Consider the following 18,973-nt stretch of genomic DNA (forward strand, 5'->3'; position numbering starts at 1 on the left):
ATAATCCTTTTAAAAGTTTTAATAAATACAACTGAAATAATCAGTGATTATAATAATCATAACCAATCATACTTCGAGATTATATGAAGACAAAGGTTGACTTGCTGATCTCCAAAAGGGCAGAAACGTACTACCAAAAAGGGCAGAGCACAGCACCATGCCATAACTCTACAAATAAACACTGATACTGATACTATGCTAAATACTAATAAACAGATAATTCGAGGCCACCGTAGTCACTGCGTTGATATCTGACCGTTTCATTTCCCCCCGCTTTGACTTGATATAAATTCAGGATAGGTAGACGCTTTAACAATGGCTGCGCGCATGAAAGATTATTAACAATAACATCTTAAACTAATAACGATTAATCGTATGATCAGGTACACTTATTTCATCAATACTTCTAGGACATTAGTTTCCCAAATTACTTATTCCCTCAATATCTACATGTTCAGCTCCTTGCTCAGCCTTTTAGTACTTCCCTCATTTATCTGTTCAACTTCAAGCTAAGTGGAACTTCAAGCTAAGTGGCTGTTAGCCACAATAATGCGCGTTTAGGGAACTTTTTTTAACATTTGAATACTCTTTTTGTTCCCTTAACGCCACAAGTCAACTGAGCAGTACCAATGTAAAATATATTCTTCAACTATTACTCCAAAATACTTAACACTTCACTGTTAAATTAAAACACAAAAGTTACAATTTAATTATTTTAGGCAATACCTTTTACTAACTACACTTAAGTGTTTTATGAAACACAAATAATTAGTTTAACTTAGATCAACTTCTGTCAATAAAGCATCACCATTTTAAAACCATCTAGCAGGTGCCCATTAAATTTTTCGCACAATATACTTAGCGCTGGGATCTGTCATTCTATGCTAGGAAATAAACAAGTGGGTTATGGAGGTGAAAAGTCGCCAAATCAAAAATCGTCAAAGACTCTGAAGCGGCTCTTTTTATGGACTAAATGGCTGTATGAAATACTCAAATAGTGAACAAAAACGCATCATATATATGACTAACATCTACTCCTGGCTCATTAAATAGTTCCCTATGGCGTATGCTGTATATCAAATCCCTGTGTTTGAAGTTGACATTGATGTTAGAGTAAAAAACACCAATATAATATAGTTTATTTGCAAATACACAAATACATTGAGGTAGAAATGCCCATGAGTATAGTGTTTTTACAATGACACACATAATAACATAGTGATCAAGGTAAAATTTTACATATACATTCATACATATATGCAAATACATATACACATGCATTCATACCATACATAACAGGGTTCTCAATAAGAATTGTTGTAAGAGGCTTTCAAATACTTTGAAGAGGCCCAAACATCCGAGCGTCGCAGACGCTCGCTTGCTAGAGGGGTCCGGGGGCATGCCCCCCTAGCTACAATAATGAGCGATCAGGGATACTTTTTTATTATTTTGACATTTCATGTGTCACCAGTCTGCCATAGTCTAAAAATCGTCAAAAGACTGGTTGACGGCCATTTAAGTGGACTACATGCCCCCCCCCCCCAGAAATTTTTTGATTTCAAGGTGTGAAATCGTGCATTCTGGGCTATTTTGACCATGATAAGGGTAGTTATTTTTGAAGACAATATAACACAATTTTGATTTAAAATGAATTTCTCTATTGCCTATTTGTTATTCCACTCATGTTGAATATTGATGCAAATCGTAAAGCACCACTGTTAAAAAAGGTTGTTTTATTTCCGTTTATCTAGATCTAATCATTGTTTACACATCTTCACTTACAAGTAAATAAATATATTGAAATTTAACGAACCTGACTTAAAAAACTTTGTCATAAATTGCTGACCGTCATCTTTCGTTTTTTTCCTCTTTTTTTTGCCTCCTTTTTGTTTCGGAATCATCGGAATGCAGAGCGAGATAAAATGCACGCGCTAAGTTAATATAAACAATAGGTATCGCAGACACAACACCACGTGATTTGTTAATCGTGGTAAGTTAATTAATACTGACCACTTTCGATTATCATGTAAAACGTAACAAGAGATCCTTTTCGACGTGCCGGTAAACATTGGAATGTTACTGTACACAAAGAGTTTTTATGTCGTTAATTTGTACAATAGATAAAACATATTTTCTTCTTTTTACCACTGGTTGTTCACGGCGATGTACAAACAAACTTTTTTCGATTTTTAACCTCGCCATCTTTTTTTGCGACGTAGGTGCTCAATAGCAATTCTGGAAATTCCGATAATATCTATAATAAGCCAACCAATGAGAATTAACTGCGCGTGCAGTTCAAAGAGGTTAGATGCACAGGTCACATGCGCAGGTCACATAATTTAGATTTCCGGTTTCCGGCAGGATGTTTACAAAATTTCTTCGATATCATTTTTAAGAATTCGCCGATTTGAACCGGCCCAAATTCATTTTGAAGCGGCCTTTTAAGCCGTCGGCCGGTTCCTATAGAGAACCCTGTACATACATACAAAATTTCAATATGTACTATTATATGAATATCACAATTATATAAAAAAAGACATATGATTGGCTGTTTATCAAATGATTGGCTGTTTATCAAACCAAAAGACTAAGTCAATGACTTGATATTTTAGATTCTATTCTTTCAAAGAAGCAGGGTTATATTGTTTTATATTGTTTTGAACATGTCAGTAGATCAAGTTGTTTGGTAGATCAAACCTTGTCGAATAAGTCATCCTAAGTCATCACAACAACTTTTGTTATTCAATTAATGTTCTATTTTAATTTTTTTTTACTTTGGCCCTTATGTGCAATTTAAAAAAAAGGAATTGACTCCAATGAACACAGACTGTCATTTGTGTATAACTTCTTATCGGCTGAACTGTACATAGCAATTTAGGAAATCCAGATTATTCGGAACATACATAGCAAGATGTCCTCATGTGCACTTTAGTAAGATTGACTTTTGGTGTGCCTTCTTGGGAAATAGGGTAATTTTGAAATTCATACAACTGGCTGGACTGTATCTACCAGGTCTTCCAAAACTTAAACAATTTGTCAGTTTAAATCAATGTCAACCATGCTGGAACGATTTCAGGTCCAGAAAATTGTTCAAAAATCAGTCTGAAATTTGTTCAGTTTGTTCTTTCCTCGATACAGAATGGCTAAGTCAGTATAAATTGTAATACACCAACCTGTGTATTATGTCATTGACACCCCAATAAAAGTAACAAAATTGCAACAAACAGATCAACGCTACCATCTCCTTTGTTTCGCTACGATGCACCCTCGATATCTTTCGGCAGATATCTTCTCACTGGCAGCATCATGCTTGTTGTTGGTCCAAATACATGGTAGATCACAGGAAACACATTTTGCTGACTATATAATGCATATACTTTGGATATTGTTTGCCGTGTAATTTTTTCATGTCCGAAATAAAACTTGTTTTTTTTTTTGTTACAATTAGGCTTTGCATATATATATATAGATATATAAATATTCATGAGGACTAATTGTTTTGTTTTGGTTGGGCTTCACACTTTTCAGATTGATGTCAGAACAACCATGAAACTTCTTTATCAACATTGCTTTAACTTACAGCTGTTCCGCTGAAGTGCCATTGTACGATGACATCTATTATCCGACTACAGCCACTGTCGGGGGCCGAAGATGAAAGCCCGCCTTGCTACCTACTGCAGGTTTGCAATTTATCTCTCATGCAGGGCCCATTTTCTTGAAACATCTTAAATCCCTTATAGCAGTATTAAGCTAAGCTTACTGTTGTTGTTTAGTCATAATCTATGTAATATTCACATTCTTAAGAAATCTTTAATAATATTTTTGATAATCACAATAGACTTATTTTTTATTTAGTAAAATCAAGGCTTAGTGAGACATTTGGCTTTAGGAAATATTCTACCTGGTTCTTAAGGTGGTTATGGTTTAAAACTTATGGCCTAGGACTCCATTAGGGATTTGAAACCTTGAAGTATGAACTTCCTTGCCATTAACCTTTATAAGTTTTTTTGGAAATGTTGAATTTTTAGTCTATTATACATTAAAATATTTACCAACTAATAACTTGCCCAAAAGTATATTGAAATTAATAATTTTACTTTGGTGACCATACTGATTGTGACCATAAAAGTAATATTTTACACCAGGTTTTGATATTTGGAAGTTATCTTAATACATTATGGAAAAAAATAATTCCAAGAACTCAATTTTAGGAAGACAAGTACTTCCGAACTTCCTTTAGCAGCTGCCATGATCTACCAATCTGTCTAATCATCATCAATTTTGGTCAGATTGCGTATGGGCATAATATCTCATACAAGTTTGATAAGCAACCATATCGCTCTAGTCTCTCATGAGCTATTGCCCTTGTCTGCTCGATAACTTTAGAAGCCTTTGTTCAATTATCTCCAAATTTGGTCCGAATGTGTATTGGTATGAATACTTTGTTATGTTTGGTAACCAGCTATATACACTTGAGAGTAATTGCCCTTTAATTAGGCTTTGAAAATGAAAAAAAAATTAGTCTGAACTTGTAGAACTGATCATCAATAACATGAGACCCTCATAAGGAAATATTTGACAGCCTTAAGTGTTTCAATCTATGAAGACAGAAGTAGCCGATGCTGGTCTCCATAAGGGCAAAAGGATGCTACCAAAAAGGACAAAAAATTACTCTTTAGCTAAAACGCTCAAATTAGAATGATAAATTACCATCCTATTGTGGTTTTTAGGTCGATGAGTTTCGTTTTCTGCTGGACTGCGGTTGGGATGAAGACTTCAGTATGCCGGTCATGAAGGAGATCAAGAGGTACTGTTGTTTTTGAGCTTGTTTGTGTTTTGAAGGGAATAAGTCATGATATTATAGTAGCCTTATTGTTGCTGCCAGCATCGTACAGAAACTTTTAACCTTAGCCATAACAGAAAAAAAAAAAACATTCAAGATATTCAAATGAAACTTGTTATACATGTTGCCAGAGACCATATAAACATTTATATTAAGGCCAATAACTCTGGCTTAAATAATGTTTCAGTGTTGACTGAAAAATAACAGATGAGCATTGACGTAAACTCTGTGGCTCTCTTGTCTTTTATCTTGTAAACATTTCTTCAAGTTACATGTACAAAAATATGAAGTTGCTGTGAATGACTGGGACATTTACAATGTTTATTTTAAGGATGGCAACGAGTAGCAAAATTGGTACTCGAGTACTCAGATTACCTTCCGATCGAGTTCTCGTAAAAGCTTGATTTTGTTTTCGAAAGAGACATGTACATATGCAATGTAACCTTTACGGTATATTTCATCGTAATATTTGCCATTTTTATCTTTGTTTTTCCTCTACAAATAAGTTTGTTATTTTTTACTATATAAATATATATCAAATGAATAAAAAAAAAAAAAAATGTGGTTTCATTCTTTTAATTTGTAGTTTGTCACTTTTCATTCTATATTTTAATAAAGATATCACACTGCAAGTATAGAACATGCAAAATCATAAATAATATACTTGCCACTTTGCATATAAATATATAAAAATCTCCTGGTGTAATATCAAAATCCTCTGGAATTCAGACCAAAATCCCCTGGGAAGCCTCTCAGAAATACGCATGCATGAGATTGTGTCTTGTTTGCAATGCGCCAGTACTGTTACAGTCTGTATGATGTCTGTATACTGTGCATTTATTGAAATTAAAACAACACTGTTATGGTTTTTTTCCGAGGACTCAAGTAAAGAATTAGTGTTCGAGTTTTCAGACAATCGATCAAATACTGGAGTAATTGAGTACACATTGCCATCCCTTGTTACTGTGAATTGGCTAATGACAAATGGGATGAATCCTGCTCAAATGTGTTGGTTGTATTGGTAACTTGTTAATTTTTTATGCCGGTTTTGTCAACAGGAAGTCACAGTTTGTGCAATTGTTATTTATGTAATACTGGGATGGATTTAATAGGTACCATGGGTTTTTCTGTTCTTCAGAACCTAGTAGGACTTCAGACTTTAACTGGGCCTAAGATATAGTGTTAAAGCTATTCTCTACTTATATACCCAAGGTAGATGATGATCTGTAGGCCTACCCAGCTCTGCTACACTTAGGCACCCTGTTTTACGTCATAGGCAAACATGAACTCTCTCTTACTTGAGGTCTTATACTCTGCCCATGATATACATGTATTGTTATCCCCCGCTGAATGGAGAAAGGAATATAATAATGGTAGGCATGTGTGTGTGTATGTGTTTGTGTCCACGCTTACTCTGGGTGCAGTATTTCTTTAGCTATTGCCCTTTGTTAATTTTCATACATATTCTTTGTCTGGAGCATAACTTGAAAATTCTTTAATGTATCAACTTCAAACTTCATAAACAGAATATCTGTGACTGCTCTTGTTTATGCTGTACTTTATCAGCCATGTTAACAAGGTACATGCTTACTGTTGACCTATCCGAATCTGCAACACTTGGGTCACCCTGCCTTACCTTATGGGCATACATGGAATCTCCCGTACTTGAAGTCTTAAACTCAACCCATGATTTGTTGTTTATTCTGCACTTTTTCAGACATGTACACAAGGTAGATGCGGTACTGTTGACCTACCCAGATCTTCTACATTTGGGCGCCCTGCCTTACCTGATGGGCAAATGTGGACTCTCCTGTCCGGTGTACGCCACAGTTCCTGTGTACAAGATGGGCCAGATGTTCATGTATGATCTTTTTCAGGTTAGTATTCTTACCGTTCATGGATAATTTGGCTTATTCTAGCGTACTTTAATTGGTCATATGGTATGGGTTGTTTGGGGATAATAACAATTCCATAAGCAATCAGCACAACCCCTTAAAACATCAAATTAGTCTGCTTTACAGTGTGTTTCACTGCAAGCATGCTCCTATAGCATGAAGCCTCTGTCTCATCTCATCTCTAGATAGGCCCTGGATTCCAGCTTCATCACTTGGGACTCATCCACAAATTAGATACCAATACCACATTTGGTTTAATTAATTTAATTTCATTGTCATCATCTGTGTCTTTAAAAATTTGTTAATCTGTAGATAATTTACATTAAGTAACGATAATAGATATAAGATTGTTATACATGTATTTTCAGTCCCGTAACAACTCTGAAAACTTCAATATGTTCACTCTGGATGACGTGGATCAGGCATTTGATAAGATCATTCAACTGAAGTATTCCCAGACCGTCAACCTTCCAGGTATGAGGGGGTTGGGAAGGTCCTTGTATTTGTTTGGGGATGGGTATGGTCCGTAAAGTTGGTGGGGGATGGGAAAGTTCCGTGGAGTGAGTGGGGATGGGGATGGTCCGTGGAGTGAGTGGGGGATTGGGATGGTCTGTGGAGTGAGTGGGGGATTGGGATGGTACGTGGAATGAGTGGGGGATGGGGATGGTCTGTGGAGTGAGTGGGGGATTGGGATGGTATGTGGAGTGAGTCGGGGATGGAGATGGTCTGTGGAGTGAGTGGGAGATGGGGATGGTCCGTGGAGTGGGTGGGGATGGAGATGGTCTGTGGAGTGGGTGGGGGATGGGGATGGTACTTGAAGTAGGTGGGAGATGGGGATGGTCCGTGGAGTGGGTGTAGGATGGGGATGGTCCATGGAGTTGGTGGGATATAATGGTGGTCTGTGGAGTGGGTGTGGGATTGGAATGGTCGGTGGAGTGGGTGGGGGATGGGGATGGTATGTTAAGTAGGTGGGGGATGGGGATGGTCCATGGAGTGGGTGGGGTATAATGATGGTCTGTGGAGTGGGTGGGGTATAATGATGGTCTGTGGAGTGGGTGGGATATAATGATGGTCTGTGGAGTGGGTGGGGTATAATGATGGTCTGTTGAGTGGGTGGGGTATAATGATGGTCTGTGGAGTGGGTGGGGATGGGGATGGTCCGTGGAGTGAGTGGGAGATGGGGATTGTCCGTGGAGTGGGTGGGGGATGGGGATGGTCCGTAGAGTGGGTGCGGATGGGGATGGTATGTGGAGTGGGTGGGGGATGGGGATGGTTCGTGGAGTTGGTGGAGATGGGGATGGTCCATGGAGTGGGTGGGATGGGGGTTGTCTGTGGAGTAGGTGGGAGATGGGGATGGTCTGTGGAGTGGGTGGGGATGGGGATGGTCCATGGAGTGGGTGGGGATTGGGATGGTCCTTGGTGTGGGTTTGGATTGGGATGGTCCATGGAGTGGGTGGGGATGGGGATGGTCTGTGGAGTAAGTGGGAGATGGGGATGGTCCATGGAGTGAATCGGGATGGGGACAGTCCAAGGAGAGGTTTGAGGATGAGGATAGTCTAAGGAGAGGTGGGAGAATTTGGACATAACAAAGAGAAGTTGAAGCATTGGAACGGTCAAAGGAGAGGTTAGGGGATGGGAATGGTCCATGGAAAGGTTGGGAAATGGGAATGGTCCATGGAGAGGTTGGGGGATGGCAACAGTGCATGGAGAGGTTGGGGAATGGCAACAGTGCATGGAGAGGTTGGGGAATGGCAACAGTGCATGGAGAGACTGGGAAATGGGAATGGTCCATGGAGAGGTTGGGGAATGGCAACAGTGCATGGAGAGGTTGGGGGATGGCAACAGTGCATGGAGTGGTTGGGGGATACAAAAGGTCCATGGAAAGGTTGGGGGATGGGACAATCCATGGAGAGGTTTGGGGATGGGAACAGTCCATGGAGAGGTTGGGGGATGGGCACAGTCCATGATATGGTTGGGGGACGTGAGCAGTCCATCGAGAGGTTGGGGGACAGGAACAGTCCATGGAGAAGTTGGGGGATGGGAACAGTCCATTGAGAGGTTAGGGGATGGGAATGTTCTATGGAGAGGTTGGGGAATGGGAACAGGCAATGGAGAGGTTGGGGGATGGGAACAGTCCATGGAGAGGTTGGGGGACGGGAACAGTCCATGGAGAGGTTTGGGGATGGGAACAGTCCATGGAGGTTGGAGGATGGGAACAGTCCATGGAGGGGTTGGGGGATGGGAACAGTCCATGGAGAGGTTGGGGAACTGCAACAGTCCATGGAGAGGTTGGGGAACTGCAACAGTGCATGGAGTGGTTGGGGGATACAAATGGTCCATGGAGAGGTTGGGGGGTGGGAAAAGTCCATAAGAGAGGTTGGGGGATGGTCACAGTCCATGATATGGTTGGGGGACGTGAACAGTCCATGAAGAGGTTGGGGGACGTGAACAGTCCATGGAGAGGTTGGAGGATGGGAACAGTCCATGGAGAGGTTGGGGGATTGGCACAGTCCATGATATGGTTGGGGGACGAGAACAGTCCATGGAGAGATTGGGGGACGTGAACAGTCCATGGAGAGGTTGGAGGATGGGAACAGTCCATGGAGAGGTTGGGGGATGGGCACAGTCCATGATATGGTTGGGGGACATGAACAGTCCATGGAGAGGTTGGGAGACGGGAACAGTCCATGGAGAGGTTGGGGGATGGGAACAGTCCATGGAGAGGTTGGAGAATGGGAATGGTCCATGGAAAGGTTTGGGAATTGGAACAGTCCATTGAGAGGTTGTGGGATGGGATCAGTCCATGGAGAAGTTGGAGGATGGGAACTGTCCAGGGAGAGGTTTGGGAATGGGAACAGTCCATGGAGAGGTTGGGGGTGGGAACAGTCCATGGAGAGGTTAAAGGAAGGGTATGGTCCATGAAGAGATTGGGGGATGGCAACAGTCCATGGAGAGGTTGGAGGATGGGAACAGTTTATGGAGATGTTGGGGGGTGGGAACGGTCCATGGAGAGGTTGGGGAATGGGAACAGTCCATAGAGGTTGGAGGATTAGAACAGTACTTGGAAAGGTTGGAGGAAGGGTATAGTCCATGGAGATGTTGGGAGATGGGAACAGTCCATAGAGAGGGTGGGGGATGGGAACAGTCCGTGGAGAGTTTGGGGGATGGGGACGGTCCATGGAGAGGTTGGGGAATGGGAATGGTCTTTGGAAAGGTTGGGTGATGAGAACCCTCCTTAGAGAGGTTTGGGGATGGGAAAGGTCCATGGAGAGGTTGGGGGAAGGGAATGGTCCATGGAGAGGTTGGAGGATGGGAAACGTCCATGGAGAGGTTGGGGGATGGGAAAGGTCCATGGAGAGGTTGGGTGATGGGAACGGTCTATGGAGGTGTTGGGAGATGGGAAAGGTCCATGGAGAGGTTGGAGGATGGGAACAGTTTATGGAGATGTTGGGGGATGGGAAAGGTCCATGGAGAGGTTGGGGGAAGGGAATGGTCCATGGAGAGGTTGGAGGATGGGAAACGTCCATGGAGAGGTTGGGGGATGGGAAAGGTCCATGGAGAGGTTGGAGGATGGGAAACGTCCATGGAGAGGTGTGGGGATGGGAAAGGTCCATGGAGAGGTTGGAGGATGGGAACAGTTTATGGAGATGTTGGGGGATGGGAAAGGTCCATGGAGAGGTTGGGGGAAGGGAATGGTCCATGGAGAGGTTGGAGGATGGGAAACGTCCATGGAGAGGTTGGGGGATGGGAAAGGTCCATGGAGTGGTTGGGTGATGGGAACGGTCTATGGAGGTGTTGGGAGATGGGTATGGTCCATGGAGAGGTTAGGTGACTGGGATGGTCCTAGGAGGCAGTGAGAGGCATGAAGCTGGTAGATAGTGGTTGAAATTTGCAGTTGTTTATTTAAGTTATGAATGAAAATACAGAAAAGAAAAATTGACAGATCACAGAAAAGGAAATTGTGAAGACTTGTCTTCACTCTTTCAACTTTTGAATGAAGAAAATGTCTGACATTGTCATTGAAGATAGGCATGTATATTTCTTCTATTTCATGTTAAATGGCAAGACAATTTTTTGTTTGTCTGGTTTTCCTAGAAAACGGTCACATTTTCTTTTAAGTGTCATTGTTGTTGACGTCATTGTTGGCAGAGATATGCGAAGACATCTGGGCGTTTCTCCCAAAAATCATCCAATGACGTTCAACAAGGCTTGTCACTGTAGCTTAATAAAATGGGGACATCTTCATAAAAACGGACGTTGACTGACCACTACTCCTCTATTTGTACGAGTTGCAAGCCAATGTGTTATACAACTCTTGTTGAATAAAATCAATAGAGAATACAGGGTTGGTGCCAAGATGAAAGGAGTTTTTCCAGTAAGTGAGAAAAGTACATCTTGGCGAGGAAGCACATTTTTGCTACATGTAGTTGTAGCGAGCCAAAATAGCTATCATATAAACTACCTCCATTTTGCTCAATTTATCCATTATTCTTTTTTCTTTGTTTCAAAGTATCATTACTATTCTGGAGACGTGAGGCATCATGAGATTTCAGACAAATTGTTTTTTAAAGCTGCAATCTCATAGATTGAATGTTTTGACAACTTTTTAGCTCACCTGAGCACTTTGAAACAAAGAAAAAGTGCTCAAGGTGAGCTATTGTGATAGCCCTGTGTCCGTCGTCCGTTATGGTCCATCGTCATCATCCGTCGTCGTCGTCCGTCGACTGTTAACACTCTAGAGGTCACAATTTGGGCACTATCTTAATGAAACCTGGTCAAAATGTTACCCTCAATAAAATCTTGGATGAGTTCGATAATGTGTCATCTGGGGTTAAAAACTAGGTCACCAGGTCAAATTAAAGGAAAAGCTTGTTAACACTATAGAGGTCACATTTATGACAGTATCTTAAGGAAACTTGGTCAGATTGTTAATATTAATACTCTCTAGGTCAAGTTCGATTCTGGGTCATGTGCGGTCAAAAACTAGGTCACCAGGTCAAATTGAAGGAAAATCTTGTTAACACTCTAGAGGTCTTATTTATGACTGTATCTTCATGAAAGTTGGTCAAAATGTTAATATTAATCATCTTTAAATCAAGTTTAAATCTGGGTCATTAGCGGTCAAAAACTAGGTCACCAGGTCAAATCATAGGAAAAGCTTGTTAGCACTCTAGAGGTCACATTTACATGTATGACTGTATGTGTATGAAACTTAGCTCTAGGCCAAGTTCGAATCTGGGTCATGCGCGGTCAAAAACTAGGTCACTAGGTCAAATTGATGGAAAAGCTTGTTAACACTCTGGAGGTCACATTTATTAAGGTTTCTTCGTGAAAGTTGGTCAGAATGTTAACATTAATTATCTCTAAGTCAAGTGTAACACTGGGTCATGTGCGGTCAAAAACTAGGTCATAAGGTCAAATCATAGGAAAAGCTTGTTAGAACTCTAGAGGTCACATTTATGACTGTATCATAGGGAATCTTGGTCAGAATGTTTATATTGATTACCTCTAGGCCAAGTTCGAATCTGGGTCATGTGCAGTCAAAATCTAGGTCACCAGGTCAAATTTAAGGAAAAGCTTGTTAACACCCTAGAGGTCACATTTATAACTGTATCTTAATGACAGTTGGTTAGTAATCTCTAAGTCAAGTTTAAATCTAGGTAAGTTGTGGTCAAAAACTAGGTCATTAGGTCAAATCATAGGAAAAGCTTGTTAACACTCTAGAGGTGACATTTATGACTGTATGTTCATGAAACTAAGTCAGAATATTTATATTAATTAGCTCTAGGCCAAGTTCGAAACTGGATCATATGTGGTCAAAAATTAGGTCACAAGGTCAAATTTAATGAAAAGCTTGTTAACACTCTAGAGGTCACATTTATAAATGTTTCTTTATGAAAGTTGGTCAGAATGTTTATATTAATAATCTCTAAGTCAAGTTTAAATCTGGGTCATGTGTGGTCAAAATCTAGGTCACCAGGTCTAATCATAGGAAAAGCTTGTTAGCACTCTAGAGGTCACATTTATGACTGTATGTCCATGAAACTTATTCAGAATGTTTATATTGATTAGCTCTAGACCAAGTTTGAATCTGGGTCATGTCACCAGGTCAAATGATAGGAAAAGTATTTTAACACTCTAGAGGCCACACTTATGACCATATGTTCATGGAACTTGATCAGATTGTTATTGTTGATGATCTTTATTGGATCAGGTGAGCAATTCACGACCTTCAGGACCCTCTTGTTTATTTTTTGTCCTGGAACAAGCCAATTTTTGCGAAAATCCATGGAAACCAGTCACATAAGACTGCTGACAAAAAATTTGATTGCCAAATTTTATATTTTAGTTCAAAAATTGATGTTTTATGCATTTTTCTTAAACCGTTAGTAACAGTTTAAGCCATAAAACAATTAATTTTCGACGAAAATATGAAAATCTACGATCTGATCTTTTGTCAGCAATCTTTTCTCATTGGTTTGCAGATATTTACGCAAAATTAGCTCTATCCAAGACAAAAAGTAAAAAAAGTTGTAAAAATGGTATATCTGTGAGAGTACAGCTTTAATAAGGCCTCAAAAAAAGGTTGCTTTTCGGTTACCTGTCCGCCCATATTTATTTGCCTCTCACTTCAATTTTTTTTTGCCAAAAAATAAAATAACAAAACATTTTATCAAACAGTATTCAGTATCCAAAATTTTTATCTGAAAATATGGCATTAGCTAATTGCACAGCTAGAAATTTTTTCACCACCAAACGATAAGGTCCTTGTTCAATAAGACTACTCAAATGCCCTTTGACAGTAATTTTACATGCCTTAAACTTATCTGCCATCTATAACAAAGAAAATCAATACCAAAAGCTTCCAGATTTATGCAAATGTCATTGTGGCAGCTTGCTTCCCTTTGTCACGAAATAAATTAACACTGTTAGCACTTGCTTAGGTGTTGAGCTTTATTAAAAGACAAGGAGATCTTATCAATAAATATTTTTTTTGTACAGTGCAGGAACTCATTCATATTTGAAAAGGAAAACTGTCAGAAGATTTTCATAAAGTGATAGAAAATGATCACATTTAACTGATTTTTATATGCGGCACCTGCAATACTGCCTTGGGTATCAACAAGTTTATCCAGCAGGACCCCATTTCTATAGGATATCTTGTAGTATACCTAACACTGCCTAGGTACATCTGTAAAGTTACATGCAGAATCTTTATTATAAATGTCTTTATGATATTTCTATTGAAATGCAGTTTACGCCATAAACAGAGCTAACAAGCTTTATTGAAATAGGATCAAGACCTTTATCAAGCCAGCAGCATGATTGCAGGATAAATTGATTTGATTGATTTCAGTTCTGTTTGGCATTTCTTGTAATCGATTTAAGAATTGTTTGTTATATTTTTAAGAAATTATATGTTAAGCTTGAATATATAAAGAATTAGAAGGGCTTTACTGCTCGTCCTGGTGCCACTAGACCATATCATCCAAAATAAAAATTACTGTATAGGCTCTGATTGACTTAAGAACTTAGGTTAAAGTGTCGGGTTTTTCACTAATAACTTCTATACCCTTCATTCACTTGACTTCATACTAATTCACACAAATGTTGACGGCCATCATAAAATTTTGTTACATAACACCATGCAAACTAAATGCAATATATGGGCCTTGAGCGACTTAAGAAGTATAAAGTTTCAGGACAAGTTGGGGTTTTATTGCAAATTCCAAAAACTTTTCTTTCAATTCACTTCACACCTAGCCTTCAGATAACACATCTAGTAGATAGATCACATGGTCAGTGACTGAATCTGGAAGCAGGTTTCATTTCAGCCTTGTTTCCCAATATATATTTTTAAGGTCGTACATTTACACGAAAATTAATTTATTTTCAGGGAAAGGTTTTGGCCTACAGATTACACCACTTCCTGCTGGTCACATGCTTGGCGGCACAATCTGGAAGATACTGAAAGATGGGGAGGAGGAGATTGTCTATGCTGTTGACTACAACCACAAAAAAGAAAGGTTTAACCATATTTTATTAGCTCATTCTCGAAGTAAGAAGATCTGGGGCAGTATTCAATATTTTTCTAATCCTAATCCTTGGATATGCCTCAATGATTTTATCAGTCTATTGGCCAGTTATTTTCATGGGTAAAAAAACGTATGAACATAGAGTTCAGTGCTATGAATTGTGTGGTACATGGTGTTTTGTACTGGACGGTGTTGTATATGGTATGGTGCGGTATATGACTCAGTGTATGGTGGGGTGGATGGTATTTTGTGCTCATTTTTATTCTGGCCCATTTTGGTGGTGTATAGTGCGATGAATGGCACTGTGTGGTGTACGGTGCGATGCATGGTATTGTGTAGCGAATGGTGTGTAGTATGGTTCGGCATACGGTATGGTGCAATGTATGGTTTGATGAACGGTATGGTTTGGTGTAAGCTGCAGTGTTATGGTACGAAAATCTCAATATGTTAATTCTGTGTTTTTTGATTATAGACATCTGAATGGTTGTATCCTGGAGGGGAAATACTTTACTCGCCCACATCTTATGATCACTGACGCCTTTAACGCAAACTACAACCAATCACGACGCAGGGTTCGAGATGAACAACTAATGAGTAAGTGCGAAAAAATAGAATTTTGATGAGGGTCAAGGATAGGACATATGTGTATTTTGATGTGAATTTGGTGATAGAAGATTGAAGTCGATAGAAGATTGAAGTCTTAATTAAATTTTTAGCGCTCACATCTTTCAAGTTTATTCTAGGGAAAAAAGGTTGCATTTTATCATACAGTTATTGTCTTCGTCATTGTGTAAAAATATTATCCTAAGCCTTACCTGCAAAACTGAACAAAGCAAATAATGCCTTACTTGCAAAGACATGAACATGACGCTTGGTGCACATCTTAACAATTAATGACAATTTGCATTTCAGTAAACATGTTTTGTTACAATGATAAATATTGTTACGATGATAAATAAAAATCATAATTGGACCAAATAGGTCAACATTTGCATCAATGGAAAATAAAAATTATTAATCAACAGAAAATGTCAACATTGGCATCTATAGAAAATAGAAATCATAAATCGACTGAATAGGCCAGCATTGGCATCTATGGAAAATGAAAATCATAAATTGACCCAACGGGTCAACATTGGCATCTATGGAAAATAAAAATCATAAATTGACTGAATAGGTCAACAATAATTTGGCATGGATGTAAAGTGATTTCATCATATTAGAATATAGAAATTCTATCCTTTTAGGTTGTCTCTACATGAATTCAGACCATTTCAACCAAGTTTGTCCTTCAAAACAAATTTTCCCCAAGTTTCTCATCTAAATTAATTCTCCCTTTCAATTTCTTGACCTGTTTGTAATTTAATAAATCAATGCTAGAATGAAATCAACAAAACAGACAAGTCAGAATTTACATAAAGAAATGTTGAGTTATAAAGTAATCACCCTAAATGCAAATTGTGAACAGATTCTTCATGCATGAAAATGTTTGATTAGCAATCGATCATCAATCTGTTTTATCTCTGAATGCCTTGGTGTTGTTGTTGTGTTAAAGCTTTAATGTTGGCCATAACTAAAAAAAAAACATTCAAGATATTTGAAAGAAACATGGGACACATGTTGCCGAAGAAACTACACACATGAATTGCAAGACCCATAACTCTGAGTTTAATTGTTTTGAGTTACGCCCCTTTTTGAAAAAAAAATACAACCAAACCCAAAACAGACGAGTGTTGGCATTTGATTCGCTGCGCTCTTGTATTCTTTTTATCATATAATAATATACACATACATTTTTTTTTAAATGAACAGTATACTAGTCTGAGTCTTGAAAATATTTAGAATTATGATGATTCACCGTAATAATATCTTTGAATGTGTTAACATTTTCTGATAACTGTAAGACAATACATTATAGGGTTCAGTTTCAAATATGAGAGCCATCTGGTTAAATAATTAATGTATGGGTATCCAGCTTTAAACTCCACAATATTGTGATAAAAGTATTAATTCCATCTGGTATATGATTACAATATTGTTATCCAGCTCTAAGCTTCTCGATATTGTAATAAAAGTATTAGTTTCTCCATTAGTATATATGTGAAATCAATGCAACATTTGCTGATAATGACATGTATAATTAAAACTCCATTAATTTGAGGGTAATACATGTGTTTAATGATGGTAAAAATGAATATTTTAACAGAGGGTTCTCACATTCAGTATTATTCCTGACATCAGGATTGAGAGCATAAAATTCAGACGAAAATAATGAACAGTTGTAAAGATTGCATTTTTTTTGCTGTGATAGTTGCATCAAAAACTGTCAATAGAGATCCTAGCCCTTTGACATTGCTTTAGATATTAATCCATGAACCTCTAATAGACCTCAGCCATACCACCACCTCCCCCCTGGCCCCTTCAGGCTTTCTTTAAGGATTTGACAATTGTCACTTGTTAGAACCCCTGTTTTAAAGTATTTACAGCATACAGACTGTCATTAATCATTGTTATGAAGTATTTCCATACTTGTGAACAAAAACACTGAAATTCTCCATGTGTGCTTATATAGCCAATCAGTTATTCAGATTTGATATTAAAATCCATTTTACTTGCTGATTGTCACATTAAAATTAATTGTAATGTGAGAAATTGGCAGCATGCTTGATTCTCTTGAGGCTGATGACATTGATTGAATTGTTGTTTTATTCAAAATGAAAATAAATTATTTATATATAATCTGTTATTCCAACTCAATTTCAATCTATTTACATTGCACATTCTGATTCTAAATAGAAATCAACTCGTTCCATGCAGAGATGAGATTATTACTGCACACTCACAGATTGATCGTTTTGACAATTTTTTTTATTTTTTGTTTTTGGAATGAGCCAATGTTTGCATAATTGTCTGGAAACCAGTGATATCAGACTGCTGAAAAAAGATCAGATCGCAGTTTGCATATTTACCTTTGAAAATTGATGTTTTACGGCTAAAAGCATTACTAACACTTTCAGAAAAAGGAAAACTTTGGCAGTTTCCAAACATATGAGATCTGCTATATTGTGAAATATCCAATATGCCTGAATTGAGGCCATTGATGCCAAAATCAGTCGATTTTGAAACAAAATCGAAAAGAATCGAAAGAAACACATTCTGGTAGAAATTGTCTACAACTATGCTGAATTTTCCTTGACATAAAATATTTATATTTAGCCCTATAATAAGGCAGTCCTAGTCACATGATTAAGTCCTATTTCTGTTGTTACTTAAAATCTAACTGGATATTATAATCATGCTTTGATTCCAAAATATTTGCATGAATAATATTTTGTGAATATGTTATATACTGACCTGATATTAAAACACTGTTTATCTATTTGGCAAAAAGCTTTAACTGAAAGAATGAATCTTTCAGTAGTTTATTAAAATTGATTAATTCAAACAAAATGCACCAATGAAAACAATTTCCTGAAGTGTTATGTTTCATATTGTTCTCAAACGAACAATAATTTGTAATGATAATATTCTACTGAAAGAAAAAAATACTCCCAGTCTGTCATTTCAGAAAGACACATTTATTTTATTATTGAAATGTTAATTAATTTGTATATGAGCCGAACAATTGTGGGGCTTCTGACTAGCATATGTTTTTATTATTTTTATTAAAATTACAATTTATAATTCGAATTAAAAGACATTTGGTGTAAGGAAGTACTACGAAAAATTTCATGATGATATCACTTATATTGCGTAAGATTCATGTTTACTAGTGAGGTAATGTATTGCGCATTTTGAATATCAAATTGGATGTCATGCATATGATATTACGACAGAACATAATTTAAATGACGTGCAGCATTTATGTATCAATATTACAACTAGCTTATAATTGTTGTTTTCATGGAATGGAATCCTCATGGAACATAAATAAAGAAAAGTAAATGATGATTCATATTTGTATTTATAATCGATTGGACCGCTTTAACACTGGATATGAATGCAGTCAAAATAAATCAGCACAAAATCAGTGGTTTCTATGGAAACATTGGTAAACTAATGCTCATAAATTGTTGAGAAAATGATGTGCCAATGAAAATCCTTTAAAATAAAGAAGTTCATTATTTTTGGGGGGTTTTATGAGTGATTATTTCGTTTGTATTCATTATGTCCTAAGGCCCTTAATGCTGCGATGCAAT

General features: G+C 37.9%; 1 protein-coding gene across 1 annotated transcript in view; it reads left to right on the forward strand.

Moving 5' to 3' along the window:
* Positions 1-287: 287 nt before the first annotated feature.
* Positions 288-18,973, forward strand: part of LOC128208234 (cleavage and polyadenylation specificity factor subunit 2-like) — a 61,030-nt gene continuing 42,344 nt past the window's right edge. Inside the window, exons 1-7 of the mRNA XM_052911709.1 lie at positions 288-383; positions 3,583-3,680; positions 4,731-4,807; positions 6,561-6,720; positions 7,107-7,212; positions 14,636-14,765; positions 15,247-15,368. Of these exons, the coding sequence (XP_052767669.1) occupies positions 3,609-3,680; positions 4,731-4,807; positions 6,561-6,720; positions 7,107-7,212; positions 14,636-14,765; positions 15,247-15,368 (667 nt within the window). The 5' untranslated portion in view covers positions 288-383; positions 3,583-3,608. The remainder of the gene's footprint in view (positions 384-3,582; positions 3,681-4,730; positions 4,808-6,560; positions 6,721-7,106; positions 7,213-14,635; positions 14,766-15,246; positions 15,369-18,973) is intronic.

The sequence above is a fragment of the Mya arenaria genome, chromosome 11, assembly GCF_026914265.1.
Source record: "Mya arenaria isolate MELC-2E11 chromosome 11, ASM2691426v1".
NCBI lineage: Eukaryota > Metazoa > Mollusca > Bivalvia > Myida > Myidae > Mya > Mya arenaria.